At 41.0% G+C, this 20,819-nt stretch overlaps 1 protein-coding gene across 2 annotated transcripts in view; it reads right to left on the reverse strand.

The window, feature by feature from the left end:
• Positions 1-20,819, reverse strand: part of otud4 (OTU deubiquitinase 4) — a 72,667-nt gene that overhangs the window by 37,774 nt on the left and 14,074 nt on the right. For both annotated transcript variants that reach the window (XM_063046436.1, XM_063046435.1), the window contains exons 2-5: positions 17,035-17,118; positions 15,219-15,269; positions 12,923-12,969; positions 424-496 (exon numbers count right to left, since the gene is read on the reverse strand). In XM_063046436.1, the coding sequence (XP_062902506.1) occupies positions 424-496; positions 12,923-12,969; positions 15,219-15,269; positions 17,035-17,118 (255 nt within the window). The remainder of the gene's footprint in view (positions 1-423; positions 497-12,922; positions 12,970-15,218; positions 15,270-17,034; positions 17,119-20,819) is intronic.

The following is a 20,819-nucleotide window of genomic DNA, read 5'->3' on the forward strand; positions in this document are numbered from 1 at the left end:
AAAGTCTGTTTCAATAATGATATACACACACAAAATGCTGGAGGAATTCAGCAGGCCAGGCAGCATTGATGGGAAAAAAGTACAGTCGACGTTTCGGCTCGAAACCCTTCGGCAGGACTGAAGTACTTATTTCCAATCGATGCTGTCTGGCCTGCTGAGTTCCTCAAGCATGTTGTGTGCTACTCGGACTTCCAGCATCTGTTTGTGTTTCGGTAATGATAACTGAGGAGCAACTATTTAGTAGGACACTGTGATGAACTTACTTACCGTTGTTTATATAATATGTCCTTTAAGGTTAACAAGCATAAATACTTCATCTGTTTCAATGTCTCAACCTTGAGGCTTGACAACTCAAGATGCCTTATGCAATGGCTTTGTTACACTTTTTCTTTTAAGGTCACTTTAAATTATTTTTTAACTTACCGTGTCAGGAAAACCATTTTCAGTAACATGGGCAGGAGGTCTATTTGGTTCCTGGTAAATTATAAAATCCCGCCTGAGAAGTTAAAAAAAATACAAGTTAAATGCCTGGACCAATCAATGAACAATAGCTGCATTCTGTCTTCCTACACAACTCGATAGGCAATTGCCATCACTGCCCTAATTGTTTCGGGTACGATACAACAGTTTAATTTACTTGAACCCTAAAACTGCTTCTTGAATTGCAGCAAGTTTGCCAATCTCAACTAGGACACATTATAACATCAGATATTCAGATCCAAGGATCAGAATTAAAGATCTTGTCAGTGGTAAACTTCTGCATATGAATTATAATTTGGCAAGACAAACCTCAGCCAAAGTGATCCCAACATGACTTAGAATAGTCTTTTGAAAAACTGAATGATATTCCCAAAGCAAATATTCTTAGTATTTGTAGCATAAAATCGTTAATATTAGCATAGCAGAAGTCTCAGTGGCTTTGAGAAATGATGAATGGGAGGAAAATGGAGTAGAGCATTGAAATTCTGGAAGAAAAATTTCCCCACGGAGGACAGGTTGGAGTAGGATTCAGCATATGACCATTATGCTGTCTGGCTCCAAATCATCTGTCAAAGCCACCTATGGGATGTAACGCAAGTACGCTCATACAACAAAAACTGCAAAGCTGCGAGTCTAAATTACTCTGGTGCACATCCCAATACACATGACAGCATTGTTTTCTCCCCCCACCCTGCCCGCCCCCAGGATTATCAACTTGCCAATATTGGGAGGGGAGAGAGAATTAAAATAATGGTCTTGTTGTAAGAAGGTTATTCTAGATCATCTAATTATAACTCAAAGTGCGGGTACATACTTTCAGATGGACTGCACATCACTCACTTTTAATCAAACCTACAGACTTCCTCCAGGGAATTCTGTAAAATAGTCATCCACCCTTCCCCAATTGAACAGAGCACTCAGTACATTTACTAAGGTAAAATAATTCAAGTTATTTCATAAAACAGTATTCAGCTAATTTTTTAATAAAAGGAGGCTTGAGGAAAGAGACCAAAGGTGTGGTCAATATTTTACAGGCAGAACACTGAAGTAGGTCTTTCAACCACCAGTCCAGCCTTCAAGTATCCATTCGGGGAGCACTGTAGAGAGGTAAAGAGACGAGGTGGGGGAGGGGTGGAGGTGGCAGGACGACTCCAGCAGAAATTTGATCCACATCATGCAGTCGAATATGAATGAAAAAAAACACTTTCACCTGCACAATGGAACCTCAATTATACCTACTGAATGTCATCACCACATACAAAAGAAACTCAATTTCCTCAATCGCCTCTACAAGGCTTATTAGAATGTGCAATGAAAAACAATATCGTCTAGTTGCATCTACAGCTATGTTACTTGTTCACCGAAACAATGGCCTGAGTTTTCATGAGTAGGACCCACTGCCACAACATACTCCTGGTTCCCAAATGCGCGGTCTCACTTTCGCCAAATCCTGAAGACCATCTTCATTGTCCCACGAGGTGGTGGAGCTCAGCACCATTGCCATGAGTGGCAAAAAAACCCTGAGCACCTGGCAGGGTGATGTGGTAAACCAAGTCAAGCACTACCCAAAAAACACCTCTGGTAGCCTTTGGCAGACAATAAAATCCCTGCACCCAGTTTTGTTAAGATGGCAAAGTTTCCTTGTTGCACATTTCTGTGCCATCCAGAAACATTTAAAGATCAAAAATGAAATGATTAAATCATTAAAGCATTCATAAAACCAACAAGAAACACTTAAAAACATTCAAAGATAATTGAAAGCAACACACACCCAAAATGCTGGAGGAACTCAGCAATTCAGGAAGCATCTATAGAATAGTTTCAGGCCGAGACCATTCTTCAGGACTGAGAAGGAAAGGGGAAGACACCAGAATAAAAATGTGGGGGGAGGGGAAGGAGGATAGCTAGAAACTGATAGGTGAAGCCAGGTGGGTGGGAAAGGTCAAGGACTGGAGAAGATTGAATCTGATAGGAGATGAGAGTAGACCATAGGAGAAAGGGAAGGAAGAGTGGACCGGGGGAGTGATAGGCAAGTGAGGCTAGGTAAAGGTCAGAGTAGGGAATGGGGGGGGGGGGTGGATTTTATTTGCCAGGAGTAATCAATATTCATGCCATCAGGTAGGCAGCTACCAGACAGAATACAAGGTGTTGCTTCTCCATCAAGGGAGACCTCACCTTGGTACAAGAGGAGGCCGTAGACTGACATGTCAGAATGGGAACGGGAATTGGAATTAAAATGTTTGGTCACCAGGAAGTTCCGCTTCTGGCAGAAAGAGCAGAGGTGCTCGACGACGGGTGTCCCCCAATTTACAACAGGCCTCACCAATGTAGAGGAGGCTGCAACCGGAGCACTGGACACAATAGATACACTATTGTGTATAAATGCTGCCATATCTGGAAAGACTGGTTGGGGCACTGAATGGAGGTAAGAGAGATGGTGTAGGGCAGGTGTAGCACTTGGCTGCTTGCAGGAATTAATCTGACCCTCCCTGCCGCTTTTCTATACTGACACATCCCCCCCAACCCCATCCTGAAGAAGGGTCGCAGCCCGAAACCTCAATTTCCATAAATGCTCCCTGGCCTGCTGAGTTCCTCCAGCATTTTGTGTGCGCGCTTTGGATTTCCAGCATCTGCAGACTTTTTTTGCATTTATGTAAATAATTGAATATGTATACTTTATTCTTCCCTTGCTCTCTTGCAGCCCCACAACATCAATTTAGATCGAAGGACTCAAAGATCGTGGGCAGGAGACAAATTACCCATACCGAATGCTGATGAAATCTCAGCCGCCACTGGTGCAGCTCAAAGGAGGCTTATGCAAGCATTCCCTAAAATAAACATTCATTTACACTAACAAATGACAACATTTTTGAAGCACCGTCACATTCTATTCCAAAGAGATAATGGTCAAATGGAAGTGGATACATCTCTGAAGGATTTCGACTTGTGGATCAATTTGATTATCTTTACGTCACAGAATAGGAGGAATCTGAATAAAGTGGTCCAATAAACTGAAAAACACACGCCGAGTACAATGAATGTCATTTGACTGCACCTTCGCAAATGATAGGAAAGAGGGAATTTCAATTTCTGACATTTAAGGTAGCATTCGATTTTCATGTTGATAGCCCTCTACAAGTGACTGTATTATCACAAACCCAGTACACTGAAGTATTAATTTGATACAAAAATGAAAAATAATATTTTTGCCCCAATTCTAACACTGAAGGAATAAGTGTAAACTGTAAAGAAACTCTAAAAAACTGTTATTCCTCCAAATGTAATACATGCAATTACTAGAGTGCAAGTGATTTTATTAATTGAATGTGGGGGATGTTTACTAAACTAAAATCCTTGCCTGCCATTTAAAAACAGACAATACTAGGTGCCAGCATGGTCAGCCCCCTCCATCATCACTCAGTAAACCCGAGCATACTAATGTAGTATGCTGGTCAAAACAAAGACAAGTCTAAAATATTGAGTTCTGTAGATTGCACTATATCAAAGATCTCAACTTGAAAGAATTCAGCACCTCTTTAAAAATGCCCTCACTACCCCAAGGAGTCCCCAATAGTTCAGAATTAAAAATATCTAAAACTAGCCTTAACTTCTCATTTAAAATTTATGTTCTGCATGTTAAAGTTTATGTCTTTGTTTTGAATTAGTGTTCAGCAAACCAGTATTGCACCTTTGTCCACACTGTAATGAAAAAGCTGCTCCACACGTCCCTCACATCTTATTAGAACCTCAGCCTTTATGTGAGGTCACATGAGGGTTGATGGCCCTCCAGGATTACTCTGGAGTTCACAGAAATATAATTTTAATCTCCCAACCACTGCTGCAAGCAATGAATGCAATATTTCTAAATGGTCTTTTCAAAAATATCTTGATTCATTTACTTGTATACACTTAAAAAAAATTAGCAACAATGCCACATGGGGTTATATAAGGGTGCCACAGTAGTACAGCAGTTAGCACGACACTGTTACAGCTTGAGACATTGGAGTTTGGAGTTCGACTGTGACATCATCTGTAAGGATCTGTATGTCCTCCCCATGGAAAGTGTGGGTTTTCTCCAGGTGTTCCTGTTTCTTCCCACAGTCCAAAGATGCACCAGTTAGTAAGATAACTGGTCATTTTAAATAGTTCCATGATTAGGCTAGGATTACGTCAGGGTTGCTGGGTGACTCAGCTCGAAGGGCCTATTCCGTACTGTATACAATAAAAAATAAATGGACTGTAACCCAGAGGCCTGAATAAACAATCCCAACAAAAGTTCAAATTCTACCACAGAGATAAAGAATTTAATTACAGTTAATTAATCAGAATTGTTTTTCGATGTTAGTCTAAGCTGTGGTGTACAAGAAACTGCTCAATTATCATTAAAAACCCATCTGCTTTTGGAAAGAAATTTCTGCCCTTTCCCAGTCTACCCACACAACCTCAAATACACCAAAATAACCTCAGAATCCATTCAGTTGCATCAAAACTGCTGTGTTAACACACAGCAATAATAAACAGACAGACCACACAGTATTGATCTAGGCACTGATTAGTAACTAATGTCTTTGCTCAGCTGATAAATCAACATTCCCACTTGGTGAAAGAAACACAGAGAAAGTAAAAAGTAGAACATGGTGCAAATCAAGTGGCTGTCATTAAGAGTCACAGCACTACTGAATGAGCTGGCTCGATCCTGAAGAACAAAGCAGTCTAACCACACCTGCAGCATGTGCTGAACAAATCAATAATTAGGACAAAGACACGATCTCATCTTTAACAATTTACCCTCTTATAGATGAGATAGCGCAAGTGTATGCAATTTCCCCTCCCTAAAATGAAAAGGCCTTTTTCACATTTTGTTGGACATGTTATGCATCACCATCAATCTGTGGGATAGAATCAGAACAAGCTTACTCACTCAAAAGTATACATCCAGAGGGAGCTGTGGGTCATTAACCACTGAACTACATTCAGCCACAATTTGTAAACTCATGATCAATTTTACATCTCGCACGTACATCTAACCAAGACAATAACTCTGGTTCCATGAGTGTAGAACAGCATGCCTGGTGCAACATGGGCCTTGCCTAAAAGCGAGCAAAGACCTGGTGAAACTGCAATGCAAGAACGTGGTAAAGAGCTGAAGCAGCAAGTAACACAAAGGATAAAAACTAGAGGTTCTGCAGATGCTGGAAATCCAGAGCAATGCACAAAAAAAACGCTGGAGGGACTCAACCAGTCGGACACATCTATGGAGAGGAATAAACAGTTGATGTTTTGAGACGAGGACCTTCATCAGCTGCCTGACCTGCGTCCTCCAGAATTCTGTGCAATAGAAAGGACCTAGCTATTCCTTAATCTAGGGGTTTAATCAAAGGCCAGTAGTGTTGCTGGTTGCGAATGATGATAGACAATTAACAGCTAATAGAAGAAACCCATTCCAAGAATTCTCATCTCACTGTCGGCCCAGTAAAGGTTCACGAAGACAAAACTGAAATATTTACAAACACCTAGAGGCAGATAAGTCTAGCAGATGCTTTAGTTTCAGCAAGAAGTGTCGAGTAGACAATCTGTATCAGTTTCTTCCAGTGGTCTCCACCATTGCAGAAGATGCTCCTCTGCAAGTTCAATGAGTTACAATGGGGTATTTTAAAGCAGTGGACATGGAAGTGGGTATGGGGGGAGCCAAGTAATATCACAGCAATAATGTTGAAGACTTGTATTCCAGAACTAGCCAGGCCTCCAGCCTAGCTGGTCCAGTACAGTTTAAAACACTGATATCTTCTCAATAGTGAGAAAATTTGCTAGGTACAGTACATCTTATTCCTAAACCAGAACAAATCCAGTCTAGCTAATAATTATCCAGTCTACATTAATGACCTCCCCTCCATCTTTTCTGAAATGAGAATGCAATCCTTTACGAACAATGTTCTATTCCATTCATAACTCCTTAGAAAGTTATTAACATTCAACAAAAGTTGGTCCACATTCAGGCAAGAACCGATCAACATGAAATAACATGCTGGACAAGCACAAGATAAGAATCAGCTCCAACAAGGAGCCTCTAACTTGCTACTTTTGAATTGTAACAGGACTACCAGCACAAAATTCTCCCCTGCAATATCCTGATCACTGCTGATCAGGAACTCAAGTAAACAGACACAGAGTGTCACAACTGAAACAGCAGCTCAGAAGCAATGTCGGCCGTAGTGAGCCATTCATTTCCTGACTTCATCCAAGACTTTCCACCAGTAAAATGTGTCAGGAATGGAATGTGATAATCTCCATTTCCCTTGCTGAATGTAGCTCCATTATCAGAGCTCAACACCATCAAAGATACATGAAGCCCACTTGATTGATATCCCATCCACCATTCTATAAATCTGTTTCATCTACGATTGGCTGCAGCATGCACACTCAAAGTACCCTGATCTGAAAATATACCCCTATTCCTTCATCAATGCTACGCCCAAATCCTGGTACTACCCAATTAATATTTCCAGAGGGACCAGAGCACTTTAAGAATTTAATTCAGCACCACCTCTGCAAATCAAAGACCAGGATGGTGAGGGGCCATAAATGCTAACTGTCAGTGATGCCTACATTTTGTGAAATAATGAACAGATTAATGTAGATTAGGGATTAAAGTGATCTGACTGGGCAGGAAAAACAACTTTGACAAGAGGCTTTGCAGAATTGCCAGGAAACCAGAGCTAGAAACATTCACTCTGAACAAGTCACGTAAAGCCTGGTTTCCAATATTCTACGTGATGCAGGGCCAGGATGCTCCTCCCTATCCCAAATAAACTCAAGACCAAGGGTTCCCAAACTGGGGTCCAAGGACTCCTTGCTTAATGCTATCGGTCCATGGCATAAAAAAAAAAGGTCCGGAACCCCAGCTCAAGACAGATTTTGATGGTTTGTACTTGTCATATATCATTTTGTCATCCAGCGTAGGAAATCCATGCACCCACACCTCTATTTAAAAAAAAATCACAATCCTTTCCAATTCCAACACAGTAAGTAAACAGTGACGGGCCAAAAGTCCTGAAGGAGCTCCACTTGTCCACTCTCTTTACCATCATTTCTTGGAATTTCATATCAACAATGGCAGTTGGCCTTCCCAGTAAATGCTTTGAGTCTTGCAAGAATTCAACTCCTTCAGTCTTCAGAGTATCTTTATAGGAAGTGTAATGAGCTGTGGTTGGTGAGATGTCAAGAATCCCATTAGGCTCTGGAGCAGAGCTTTTTCTGCAAGGAACTGGCTGAATAGAGGTTCTGATTTAGAGTCAAGCACATGGACAAAGAAGAGAATACATAATAATCAGGATTGTATCCTGTAGGTAGCTGAATGATCAGATGCAAATGTAAAGGAAACAGATGCTGGCTTTCTCAATAAAGCTGTTTCCAAAGATTCAGGCAAAGTCAAGATGACACTAAACAGTGACTCCTTCACTTACATCTTCAGAAACAGCTCGATTTCTATCTTTGATATCTCTTTTCTTCCTGGTCTTGACCTGGAGTTACACTCTGACTTCGGTTCTTTGCGGGAATGGGGCCTGCTCTCGGGGCCTCACCACTGGCCGCTTTTTGATATCCCAAGAACATGGCCTGGAAGACTAGCACACCTTCAGGATTTTCATGGCTCTGGAGACGGGCTGATTCAAGGCCGGTGCCCCTGACTGACACGTCGCGGGAGAACACGGAACATCAGGAGCACCAGGTTAGCTGCTGGCTGTTTGTCCAGAGATCTGAGCCTCGGGGCCCATTCTCTGGGCTCAGAGCTTGGAAAAAACGACACAACAGACTTTTAACATCATAAATCAGCGAGTTGTTTGTTATGTCTCCCCTCTCGCTGTGAAACTGGGACATCTCTTTCTCTCTTATTAGGGAGAGAGAGCACGAGCCTGTGGTATGTCAAATTACCTGATGAACGAGTAGTCTTTGGGACACTGCAAGTCTGTCTTTGTTAATACTTTGCTTGAGTGCTCGGTGGAGGGTGCCGATGCTTTTTTTTGCTGGTGGGGGGGGGGTCGTTGCTTTGCTGTTGCATGTGTGGAGGGGGGAGCTGGGGGGGGCTTTGGGGTTCTAACGTTTAACTGTCATTCATACTTTGGGGCAGTCCTCAGCTTTCGTGGATGTTTGTGAAGAGAAAGAATTCAGGATGTACATTGTATACATTTCTCTGACATTAAATATACCTACTGCACCTAAAGAAAATAAATTGTATAAGATGATGAAACCATGAGATACAGGAGAAGCCATTCGGCCCATCGAGTCTACTCTGCCATTCAATCATGGGCTGATCCAATTCTACCAGTCATCCCCATTCCCCTGCCTTCTCCCCATACCCTTTGATACCCTGGCTAACCAAGAACCTACCTATCTCTGCCTTAAATACACCCAATGACTTGGCCTCCACAGCCACTTGTGGCAACAAATTCCACAGATTTACCACTCTCTGACTAAAGCAATTTCTCTGCATCTCTGTTCTAAATGGTCGTTCTTCAATCCTGAAGTTGTGCCCTCTTGTCCTGGACTCCCTTACCATGGGAAATAACTTTGTCACATCTAATCTGTTCAGGCCTTTTAACATTCAGAATGTTTCTAAGAGATGCTCCCTCATTCTCCTGAACTCCAGAGAATACAACCCAAGAGCTGCCGGATGTTCCTCATGTGGTAACCCTTTCATTCCTGGAATAATTCTCGTGAATCTTCTCTGAACCCTCTCCAATGTCAGTATATCCTTTCTAAAATAAGGAGCCAGAACTGCATACAATACTCCCAAATGTGGTCTCACGACTGCCTTGTAGAGCATCAACATCACATCCCTGCTCCTATATTCTATACCTCTAGAAATGAATCCCAACATTGCATTCTCCTTCTTCACCACTGACTCAACCTGGAGGGTATCCTACACAGGGACTCCAAGTCCCTTTGCATCTCTGCATTTTGAATTCTGTCCCCATCTAAATAATAGTCTGCCCGGCTGGTAACCGGCAGCCAGCCAGAATAGGATCCCTTTAATACCACCTTCTGTTTTCTGCCGATCAGCCAATGCTCCACCCATGCTAGTAACTCCCCTGTAATTTCATGGGCTCTTATCTTGCTAAGCAGCCTCATGTGCAGCACCTTGTCAAAGGCCTTCTGAAAATTCAAGTACACCACATCTACTGCATCTCCTTTGTCTACCCTGCTTGTAATTTCCTCAAAAAATTGCAGTACGTTAGTTAGACAGGATTTTCCTTTCAGGAAACCATGCTGGCTGTGGCCTATCTTGTCATGTGCCTCCAGGTATTCTGTAATCTCATCCCGAACAATCGATTCCAACGACTTCCCAACCACTGATGTCAGGCTAACAGGTCCATAGTTTCCTTTCTGCTGCCTCCCACCCTTCTTAAATAGCGGAGTAACATTTGCAATCTTCCAGTCATCCAGTACAATGCTAGAATCTATCGATTCTTGAAAGATCATCATTAATGCCTCCGCAATCTCTCCAGCTGCTTCCTTCAGAACCCAAGGGTGCATTCCATCAAGTCCAGGAGACTTATCCACCCTCAGACCATTAAGCTTCCTGAGTACCTTCTCAGTCGTAATTTTCACTGCATAAACTTCACTTCCCTGACACTCTCGAATGTCCAGTATAGTGCACGTCTTCCACTGTGAAGACTGATGCAAATTACGCATTCAGTTCCTCTGCAATCTCTGCATCTCTCATTACAATATCTCCAGCGTCATTTTCTATTGGTCCTATATCTATCCTCAACTCTCTTTCACCCTTTATATACTTAAAAAAATCTTTCAGTATCTTCGATATTAGTCCCCAGCTTCCTTTCATAATTCATCTTTTCCTTCCTAATGACCTCCTTAGTTTCCTTCTGCAAGTTTTTAAAAGCTTCCCATTCCTCTATCTTCCCACTAGCTCCAGCTTCCTTGTATGCCCTCTCTTTTGCTTTTACTTTACCTCTGACTTCACTTGTCAGTCACGGTAGTGTCCTCCTTCCATTCAAAAATTTATTCTTATTTGGAATACATCTGTCTTGCACTTCCCTCAATTTTCGCAGGAACTCCAGCCATTGCTGCTCTGCTGTCCTTCCTGCTAGTGTCCCTTTCCAGTCAACCTTGGTCAGTTCCCCTCTCACGTCATTGTAATTTCCTTTATTCCACTGAAATTCCACACATTGGAATTTAGTTTCTCCTTCTCAAATTTCAAAGTGAACTCAATCATATTGTGTTCACTGTTCCCTAAGGTTTCCTTAACCTTAAACTCTCTTATCACCTCCAGATCATTGCACAGCACCCAATCCAGCACAGCCAATCCCCTAGTGGGCTCAACAAGCTGTTCTAAAAAGCCATCCCTTAGACATTCTACAAATTCTTTCCCGAGGTCCAGTACTGGCCTGGTTTTCCCAATCCACCTTCATGTTAAAATCCCCAACGATTATCATGACATTGTCTTTCTGACATGCCTTTTCTATCTCCAGCTGTAATTTGTAATCCACATTCCAGCTGCTGTTTGGAGGCCTGTATACAACTGGCATTAAGGTCCTTTTACCCTTGCCATTTCTTAACTCAACCCATAGAGACTCTACACCTTCCAATCCTATATCATCCCTTTCTAATGATTTAATATTATTTCTAATACAGAGGGCCACACCACCCCCTCTGCCTACTAACCCATTTCTAATACACCGTATATCCATAAGACCATAAGACAAAGGAGCAGAAGTAGGCCATTCGGCCCATCGACTCTGCTCTGCCATTTTATGATGAGCTGATCCGTTCTCCCATTTAGTCCCACTCCCCCGCCTTCTCACCATAACCTTTGATGCCCCGGCTACTCAGATACCTATCAATCTCTGCCTTAAATACACCCAATGACTTGGCCTCCACTGCTGCCTGTGGCAACAAATTCCATAGATTCACCACCCTCTGACTAAAAAAATTTCTTCGCATTTCTGTTCTGAATGGGCACCCTTCAATCCTTAAGTCATGCCCTCTCGTATCCTTGGATATTCAACTCCCAATGACAGCCATCCTTTAGCCATGTTTCAGAGATGACCACAACGTCATACTTGCCAATCTGTAGCTGAATTTCAAGATCACTCCAGTTCCTATCCCCCTGCCAAATTAGTTTAAACCCTCCCTAACAGCTCTATTAAACCTGCCTGCTAGGATATTGAATTCCTTTGGGTTCAGGTCTAACCAGTCCTTTTTGTACAAGTCGTACCTCCCCCAGAAGATACCCCAATGATCCAGGAACCCAGAGCCCTGCCCCCTACACCAGTTTCTCAGCCACACATTAATATGCCTGATCATGCTTTTCTTGCACTCGTAATCACATGGCACAGGCAGCAATCCCAAGATTACTACCCTAGAGGTCCTGCTTTTCAGCTTCTGTACGATTGACATCTTTATGGGACTGGTGCTGAGTGCAGGAAGTAGAAAACCCCATAAATATACTTGTAAAGCAACTGTAGTAACCGGACTGGACAGAAGAACAGAGAGGTTTTGGAAGAAATTGTATAATAGGGTTGAAGATAGCAGAAACAACAATTATAGAGACCAACCATTGGTAAGTAGTAACACCTCACATTTGGTACTGGGAGTCAGGGAAACCTCTTGCCATGAGCTTCACCACTTCATGAGTGTGCAAGTACTAGCCCAGCTTTGCAAAAGAAGTTAAATGTAATGATGCACATTAAGTCATCAGTACATGCAAGGGTAGTAAGTTGGTACTTCAATAAAGTACATTGGAAACTGAAGGTTTGATTATTTGCCTGGAAGGGTTTTCATTAGAGCTGCCTGTAACAGTCTTGTAAGCAATTTTATAGAGCCAAACATTTTAAGTTATTTCAAATAAAATTATTTGTCGTAATACCAAAGCTGGAGAAGTGAGAAATAATTTCAGACTGAAGAATTGATCATATATTTAAAATTTGTAGCATACACATATTGGGAGTTACTTTTCACATTTTACCATTTGTTCAATAATTCTTCCTTTTCTCTGTGCATGAGACAAATGGCATTTCCACTAACACAGCCACTATGTTGAACACAGGTTTATATGTAAATAAAAATGAGGACTAATAAACAATGTTTCAAGGGGCTTTTGGTATTTAGCAGAAAGATAATATTAATGTTAGCTCTCTTGGTCAATAAGATGAAGATGTTTCAATCTCCACAAGTAATCTAGCCAACTCTCGGAGGGGGGACAAAAATCACATCATTAGTTACTCTTTTTTTTAAAAAAAGTGAAACAAGTCCTTGTTCTGTTTAGACATCAGTTTTTATGATGTACTTTAAAGCATAACGCTATTTCTATTGATGATTTCCAAGTCATTATGAAACACAGAAGGCAGATCAACCAACAAAAGTGGCAGATCCCCAAAGTACACAATATATATCTAGTAACTTAAATTATCCATGATGGTCTTACTTGTACATGAGTGAAAGAGCACTGATTTCTACTTGTCCAACCCATTCCTGCAATAACAAAGATACATAATCAGATTTTTCAAAAACTGTTACATTTAAATAATATTGAAAATATAATTCTAATTTAGTCAATTGCACCACAAAGTGGAACTGTGCCAGTTTCCTTATCCTAATGAGAATCAGGTTTATTATCACTAACATATGTTGTGGGATTTGTTGTTTTGTGCCAGCAGTTTAGTACAATACAAATTACTCTCAGTTACAACAAGGAAGACAGATCTTGGGTGCCTGTCCCCAGTACTTTCTCCCTGATGGTAGGAATGAGAAGATGGTGGAGGCCCTTCGTCATGGGTGCTACCTTCTTGAGTCAAAGCCTTTCAAAGATGTCCTCAATAGTTGGGAGGCTAGTGCCCATGATGGAACTGGCTGAGGTTGCAACTTTCTTCAGCTTTTTATGCTCCTGGGCATTGGCACCTTCATACCAGACAGTGATGCATCCAATCAGAATGCCCTCCATGGTACATCTGTTGGAAATTTGTTAGGGTCTTTGGTGACATTTCAAATCTCCTCAAACTCCAAATGAAATACAGCCAATGGCATGTTTTCTTTGTAACTGCATCAATATGTTATTTAGTTTGCTTAGTATTGTAAGTTTGTTTGTACTCTAAAATAAACGGAAATCTTGGATTTAAGATTGTTCATCATTCCCAAATCCCAGAAGAACCCCAAGGATCAGAAAATAAAGAGAGATCCAACAGGAGAAAGGGGTGGAGGAGGGGCACTAGGGGGAGGTGATAGGCACATAAGCAGAAGAGGTAAGAGGGAAGCCAGGATGGGGAATTGAAAAAGAAGGAATGGGGTGGGGAATATAGTAACGTATACATATATATTTTGATAATAAATTCACTTTGATCTATCTCATGCCTCCTTTAAACTGTGCCTAGCCGCACAGTCAAGGGTGTAGAGAGAGCAGAGCAGTGAACGAAGCATACATCCTTGAGGTGTTGATTGTCAGCGAGAAGAAAATGTTATTTCTGATCGGCATTGACTGTGGTCTTCCAATGAGGAAGTCAAAATCCAGTTGCAGAGGAAGGTACAGAGGCCCAGATAACCCGTGTAGCCTGAACACTGAAAAGCTAAAATTCTGCAGGGCTGGGACAGAGTTTCAAAGCTGTTCGATGGTGTTTGACAGAATAAGCTGCAAAAACATAATCGGGGCCCTCCAGCCGAGGGGGTCAGGATCCACTACACGAGGCAAACCAGCACTCAGACTGCTCCAGGTTACAGAACAGTAATGGCAGAAAGGCCTGGAGGTTGTTTTAAAAAACACAGCGTCACAAAAGAGAAAGAGTACCCAGCTCGTTCATCTTTGATCATTCTGCATACAATTGTGTAAAGGGCTGCCAAGGTGCTCGTGTGCACAAACTGCAAAAGAAGTTAGCAGGCAATTACAATGAATGTGCCACCTGTGCTTTGGAAGAATGATGGCCAATCTTATTTAAACGTGATCTTGAGGGGACATAGTCGCAAGATCAGAGAGTAGTTACTTAAAATTTAAGTGCATAGAAATGCCTTCTCACTGAGGGTGGTGGTGAATCACCCTCCTCCCTTGGAGGGTCAGACACCCTGAGCCAATAGGCTGGTCCTGGACTTATTTCATAATTTACTGGGATAATTTACATATTACTATTTAACTATTTATGGTTCTATTATTATTTATTATTTGTGGTGCAACTGTAACAAAAACCAATTTCCCCCGGGATCAATAAGTATGACTATGACTAATCTCGGAAATTTTTATATCCCATTGGGTTGAGGAGGCTGGATCTTTGAAGGTACTTACAAAGAAAAGTAGCTAAATTTTTGGAAAATTCTGGGAACTTAAAGCTATGGGGAACTGGCACAAAAAGAGATTAGGTCTTGGATAGACCAGTGAATAACTAAATTATAAGAAATAGCCTCAAGAAAATATAGAAATATGCAAAATAACTGAACATAGCTTGACCATGGTGCATCTTTGAAGATATTACTTCTACTTCAGTTATGGTCCCTCCTAAGATAATTACCTATTAATTCAGTGAAACTATATAACAGATATTCAGTTTGATTTTAGAAGCATTGAAACCCATTGAAATATAATAGTTTAAGTATCATTTAGATTCCAAAGCAAAAACACATATTCCCTCTCTCCCCACTCTTGAAAATTTCCAGAAATCATTTTGTATACTGAGTACTACTGCCTCAGGTATTATTTTTTTAGAAGTATACAGAATATTTATAAAATTCCAATTCCATACCTGTGGTTTTTCAAGTTGCTTTAAATATTCATCAAATGATCCTTCAATGAACTGCAACAATGAAAGAAAAATAAAACCTTACAAAACTCACGGCCATGAAGGATCAACCTTACTTGCCATATATATTTACATTCTAGAAATTTGTTGTGGTGCGTTGTTCCAGGCACAACATGGTAACAAAAAAACATTATTCAACAATTATACAAAATCATATAAAAATAAAGTTCCAAGGTTAAAGTACAGAAATGGAATAAAATGTGTATCAATAGCATATATATTTATAATGTAAACAGTATTGTAAAATGTGGATCAAAGTGTTTAAAGTGTAGTGCATTGACATAGGTAATAGATAGAGGGGGGTGGGGTGGGCTAACTAGAATAGTTGATCACATCAACAGTTTGGAGGAAGAAACTTTTAAGATGGCATGAAATTTTTGTTTTAATAGCCCTATAACAATTTCCAGAAGGGAACTTTTGGAAAAAACAGTTCACAGGGTGTTCTCAATGATTTATCCTTTCTGCTTCTTTGCTCTTGACACACACACAAGTCCTGCAGCATCGCTAGACTGCACCCAATGCCATTTTCTGGTGACATGACAGCTTGCTGTAGTTTCTGTATATTGTTGAGAATGCTGCACCAAACCAAATAGAAATGGCTAACGTGAGGATGTTCTCTCTGATGGCAGTGTAGAATTGCACCAGTATGTACTGGGGAAGATGAAATTTTAACAATTGCCACAAGTAGTACATCCTCTGCCCGGTTTTCATTAATGAAAGAGATATGGTTCTCCCAGATGAGGTCCTGTGAAATAATGATGGTCAGGTACCTGAAAGTTGAAACGGTGAAAATTAAACTGTAGAATTTTGATGGTAAAGGAGACACATTTCCCTTGCAGTTGATACACATCCCCATGGGCTTGAGGGCATTCTGCTCCAAGTTGATGTGATTGTACCAGGGCACTACCTGATATCCTGGTGGTACTTGGATTTGTCACCTCTGGTGAATAATCTAATGGCAATGGTGTCACCTGTGAACTTTATTAGTTTAACTGATGGAGACAAAGTCATTGGGGTATAGAGAAAAAAGGAGGTGGCAAAGAACACACCCCTGTGGTGCACCAGTGCTGAGTGAGCAGGTTGTGGAGATTTGCTTGCCTAGTCTTCACATACTGCCTCCTGTCAGAGAGGAGAATAGGTCATTACGTCCTTTAACTTGTTCTATTATTGAATTAGCTATTGACTGACCTTCATCAGCATCATATCAGCCTGTTCAAGATTGTTTAATGTCATTTCCAGTACACAAGTGTAAAGGAGAATGAAATGATTGTTATGCAGGATCCAATGCAGCACAAAAATACAGTAAGATAAAGAACACAATTATAATAAACTACAGATACACTAGATAGCTTATATACATCGATTGATATGCCCATAATGTGACACTCATCAAAAAAAACAATCTCAGACTTAAAATTTTTTAATTTCCTCAGTCTGAATTTTCTGTGTGAAAATGCTTCTAATTTCCAATGGGAAAATTTCCATGTGGATAAATACTTCCTGACGAGGTGCATATTCCTGTATTTAACAGATTGTGGTGCTGCAAAAAGACAATGCATTGTGTCAAAACATTGTAAAGGAGAGATGCTTCCTTAAGTGACAGAGAAAGATAACCCAGCACCTGCTGTTTACCCAATAACTAGCTCAAGAAAATAAATGTTAAAAGCCTTCAACAATAAATATTTTAAGTTCACCTAGTCAGCATATCCAGCATTATTTAAAAAAAAATAACCATTTAAAAATCAAAGAGAAAACATACTGCTTCAAACTGTTCTCGGTTCCTCCTCAGGTAAGAAACACAAGCTCTTCTTACTTCAAGGTGTTTTGATTGTGTGTGGAAGACCTGAAGAAAGAGAGATACGAAAATAATTCCAATTATTTACACAATTAAATGTGTTCTGATAGTAGCTGCCAGCACAACTTAATCTTTAATTTCCTACCTCACTAAGCAAAATGTTCAAAAAAGTGCTTCAATTTCTACTGCGATTTTAATATTGCAGGATGACTGAAAGTGTTTTATAGCCAATGACAAACTTTGAAAGTATTATAAATGCAGAGGCATGGCTGAGTGCACACAGCAAGTTTTCCACAAATAGTAATGTGATAACAAACAGATCGTTTGCTTTTGGTGCAGACTGGAGGATATGAATTGGCCAGAACCATGAGGCAAATTCCCATTCCTTTTAGAAATACAGTAGATACCAGTTACAAACAGGAGAAAATCTGCAGATGCTGGAAATCTGAGCAACACACACAAAAAATACTGGGGGAACTCAGTCGGCCAGATAACATCTACGGAAAAGAGTAAACATTCGAGGTTTCGAGCTGAGACCCTTTATCAGCACTCCGGTTAATTGGGCCATCAGTTAATTGTGGCAGCTACTTATTTGGGACAACTCTTAAAAAAAAACAAAATCTACTGAAGGAAGAAAACCGGGATTCCCTTTGGACACTACGCCAATTAATTGGGAGAGCAAACTGCTGCCAAACAGTTTCTAACTAGCGTTAGTCACGTGCACTTGCGTAGCAGTTAGACACAACACTGTGCTTTTGAGCGAACAGTTTTTAAATAGCGTCAGTTGCGCGTTTGCATCAAACATCTGCAATTTTTGTCACTGATAATTGGTGAGAAACAAACAGCAAGACAATTCAGTACCGTTTTACTCGCGGTTTCAAGTATTCAGGCTTCAAGATGGCAGAAACAGCCGAGAGTGAAAATGAAACAAATTCACTATTTCAACAAGTTAGGAATTACTAAGAATATGACGGTATCGACAATCATCAATCATTAACAATTGGCAATTATTGTTACAATGAACATGAAGATTTGGAAGATGCAATCATCAAAAGCATTGTATGAAGGTAGCCCACTACTTGCAAGGATTTTGTTCATTTCCAGTCAATCAAAAGAACAGGGCAGTGTACACACTGGCTAAATTCCGCCGTGGATAACTATTAGGAACTACAGTTTTATAGCATTTCACTTAAATACATAATTTGTTACTTAGTTAAAAGGTAGTTTGTCCTTTTTATATGTCTTAACCACTTCAATGAAACTTTGGCTAATTAGGGCATCTGCTAAATTTGGCCAAGATGTACTCATCCCAAGATGTACTCATCCCAATATGTCACAATTAACTGTAGACTACTGTGGTGCTGTTGGATTTTAATCCACCTGAGAGTTCAGTTTAACTTCTCAACTAAAAGATGGGACCATTGAGCAAAACTTTGAGTGGAGTAAAGGTAGAAACACTCACAAGTTCAGGTCACTGCTGTGATTTCTAAACTACCTGAAACAAACAAACAAAAAAACAATCCCTCTCCCTCTCTCTCTCCACCCCCCCCCCTTACAGGCACAAAACAATACCCATTGACTTTCATGAAACAAAAACAAATGAGTATCCAGTGACATAAATCACAGAAATTAAGTTTAGTTATATATGCACAAGTAAACTCTAGCACGTTACTAAGGAAGCAACTACACCCTATCCTCATTATATGCGGGGGATACGTTCCTCGAAGTCGACGCATAATGTGAATAATTATTTAAATAAAGAAAATAGGGATGCGTTCTTGAGGGCTTCCTAAATATGCTTTATCCGTAATTTATTCACATTTTCATACCAATACGACACAAAAGCAGTACCACAAGGCAACATTCGTATTATATTTCATCAATTTAAGGTAATATTCAACGTAATAAATCATAGAATGTTAACATACTAGGGTGTACAGTACTCACCAACAGTGGCAGGTATGATCGCTCCAGGAAATATGAGTGGTTGTTGTGTCGGGCAGCTTTACATGGATGAGGTGGATGGTTGTGTGTCGTCAGGGTCATCAAGGACAGCAAGGGGTGAAGGAAGACTCACAAAACTCTCAGTACTACCGGCAGCAGGAGATGGCACCGTTTGAAGAAAGTGGTGAGGATTGTTTGCTTGGCAGCATTTTGTTTTTCAGCATAAATTTGCTTGTAGGGAAGAAGACTTGACTGCAGGGAACGACTGAAATGCTGACTCCATTCTAAACTTGGGTCCATGTCCATCGCCATTTGTGCCAAGTGTTCTGCAGCCTTAAAAAATTCTGTCAGTTGCTTCAGAGTGGAAGACCTGACCTCTTTCCAGGATTCATCAATGTTGTTGATGGCACGTCTGATGTTGAAGGACTTCCACCATTCCCTCACCGTTGGTAAACTCCCTGGATTTTCAAAATCGTCTATTGCTTGCAGCATCTGAGAGACAGTTTGCCGTAAAAAATACGCCTTGAATGTGGATATCACACCTTGGTCGACTGGCTGAATCAGCGATGTTGTGTTAGGCGGCAGGAAATGCACTGTTATGTTAGGATGAATGCTGTCCAAATGTTTAGGATGGGCTGGCACATTGTCAAGCAACAAAAGAACTTTAAAGGCAAGATTCTGTTCCCGGCAGTAGCGTTCAGCCTCAACAGCAAAATGATTAGCAAACCAATCTTCAAAGATTTGACCAGTGACCCATGCTTTCTTGTTAAGGAAGCATATTCTTACTCAAACCCTTAAGGGCATGGGGGTTTAGTGAATGGTAAACTAAGAGAGGCTTCATCTTACAGTCTCCTTCGGTATTGGAAGACATAGGCAAAGTCAATCTATCCTTTGCTGCCTTGAAACCTGACGCAGTTTTTTCACCCTTACTTACGTAAGTGCGTTTTGGCATCTGCTTCCAAAAAAGCCTGGTCTCGTCTGCATTAAACACCTGCTTTGGTGTGATGCCTAACTCAACTATCATAGCCCGCAACTGCACAGGGTAGCATCCCAGAGCTGTGTTACCTTCACCTGACGCCGCCCTGTTTATAATTTATCGGATGCTTAGAAGGCATATTTAAATATTTCAAGCACAAAATCACTGCACTGTAGGTAAAAACACAAAAGTTTAAGAGCGCAAGATCGCACATCCATACATTGCCAAAACCAATGCGAGAATGGCGGGAGTGAGACTATGAGGCGTGCGCACCTGACTTGTATTGGCGGGAAAGCAGCGCTCCTCGCATAACTGTGAGTTTTGAACGCATTCTCACATAACTGTGAATCCACATTGTCTGAAGACACATAACGAGGATAGGGTATATTCTGAAATATTTAGAGCTGGAAATTTATACGGCTGAGTGAGACATTTGAACAGCCATCCACCCGGGCAAGTGGAGGCACTCATCCAGTTGAAATGATATGGAGCTGGGGATCCAGGAGTGACAGACAAGTCCTTCTCCTCCACCAATGAGACGCCAGGACATGACTGGGGACCCAGTAGTGACAGACAAGGTCCTTCTCCTCCACCAATGAGACACCAGGACACGATTGGGGACCCAGGATTAATAGACAAGTCCTTCTCCTCCAACAATGAGAAGTCAGGACATAACTGCGGACCCAGAATTGACAGACAAGTCCTTCTCCTCCACCAATGAGACGCCAGGACACGACTACTCTGCCTCCAACATCCAGCTCATGTAGCACAGTCAGTGTGACTACTACTGAAGCACCCATGGAAAATAGGCAATAATTAGAGAAATAAC

The sequence above is a fragment of the Mobula hypostoma genome, chromosome 4, assembly GCF_963921235.1.
Source record: "Mobula hypostoma chromosome 4, sMobHyp1.1, whole genome shotgun sequence".
NCBI classification, from domain to species: domain Eukaryota; kingdom Metazoa; phylum Chordata; class Chondrichthyes; order Myliobatiformes; family Myliobatidae; genus Mobula; species Mobula hypostoma.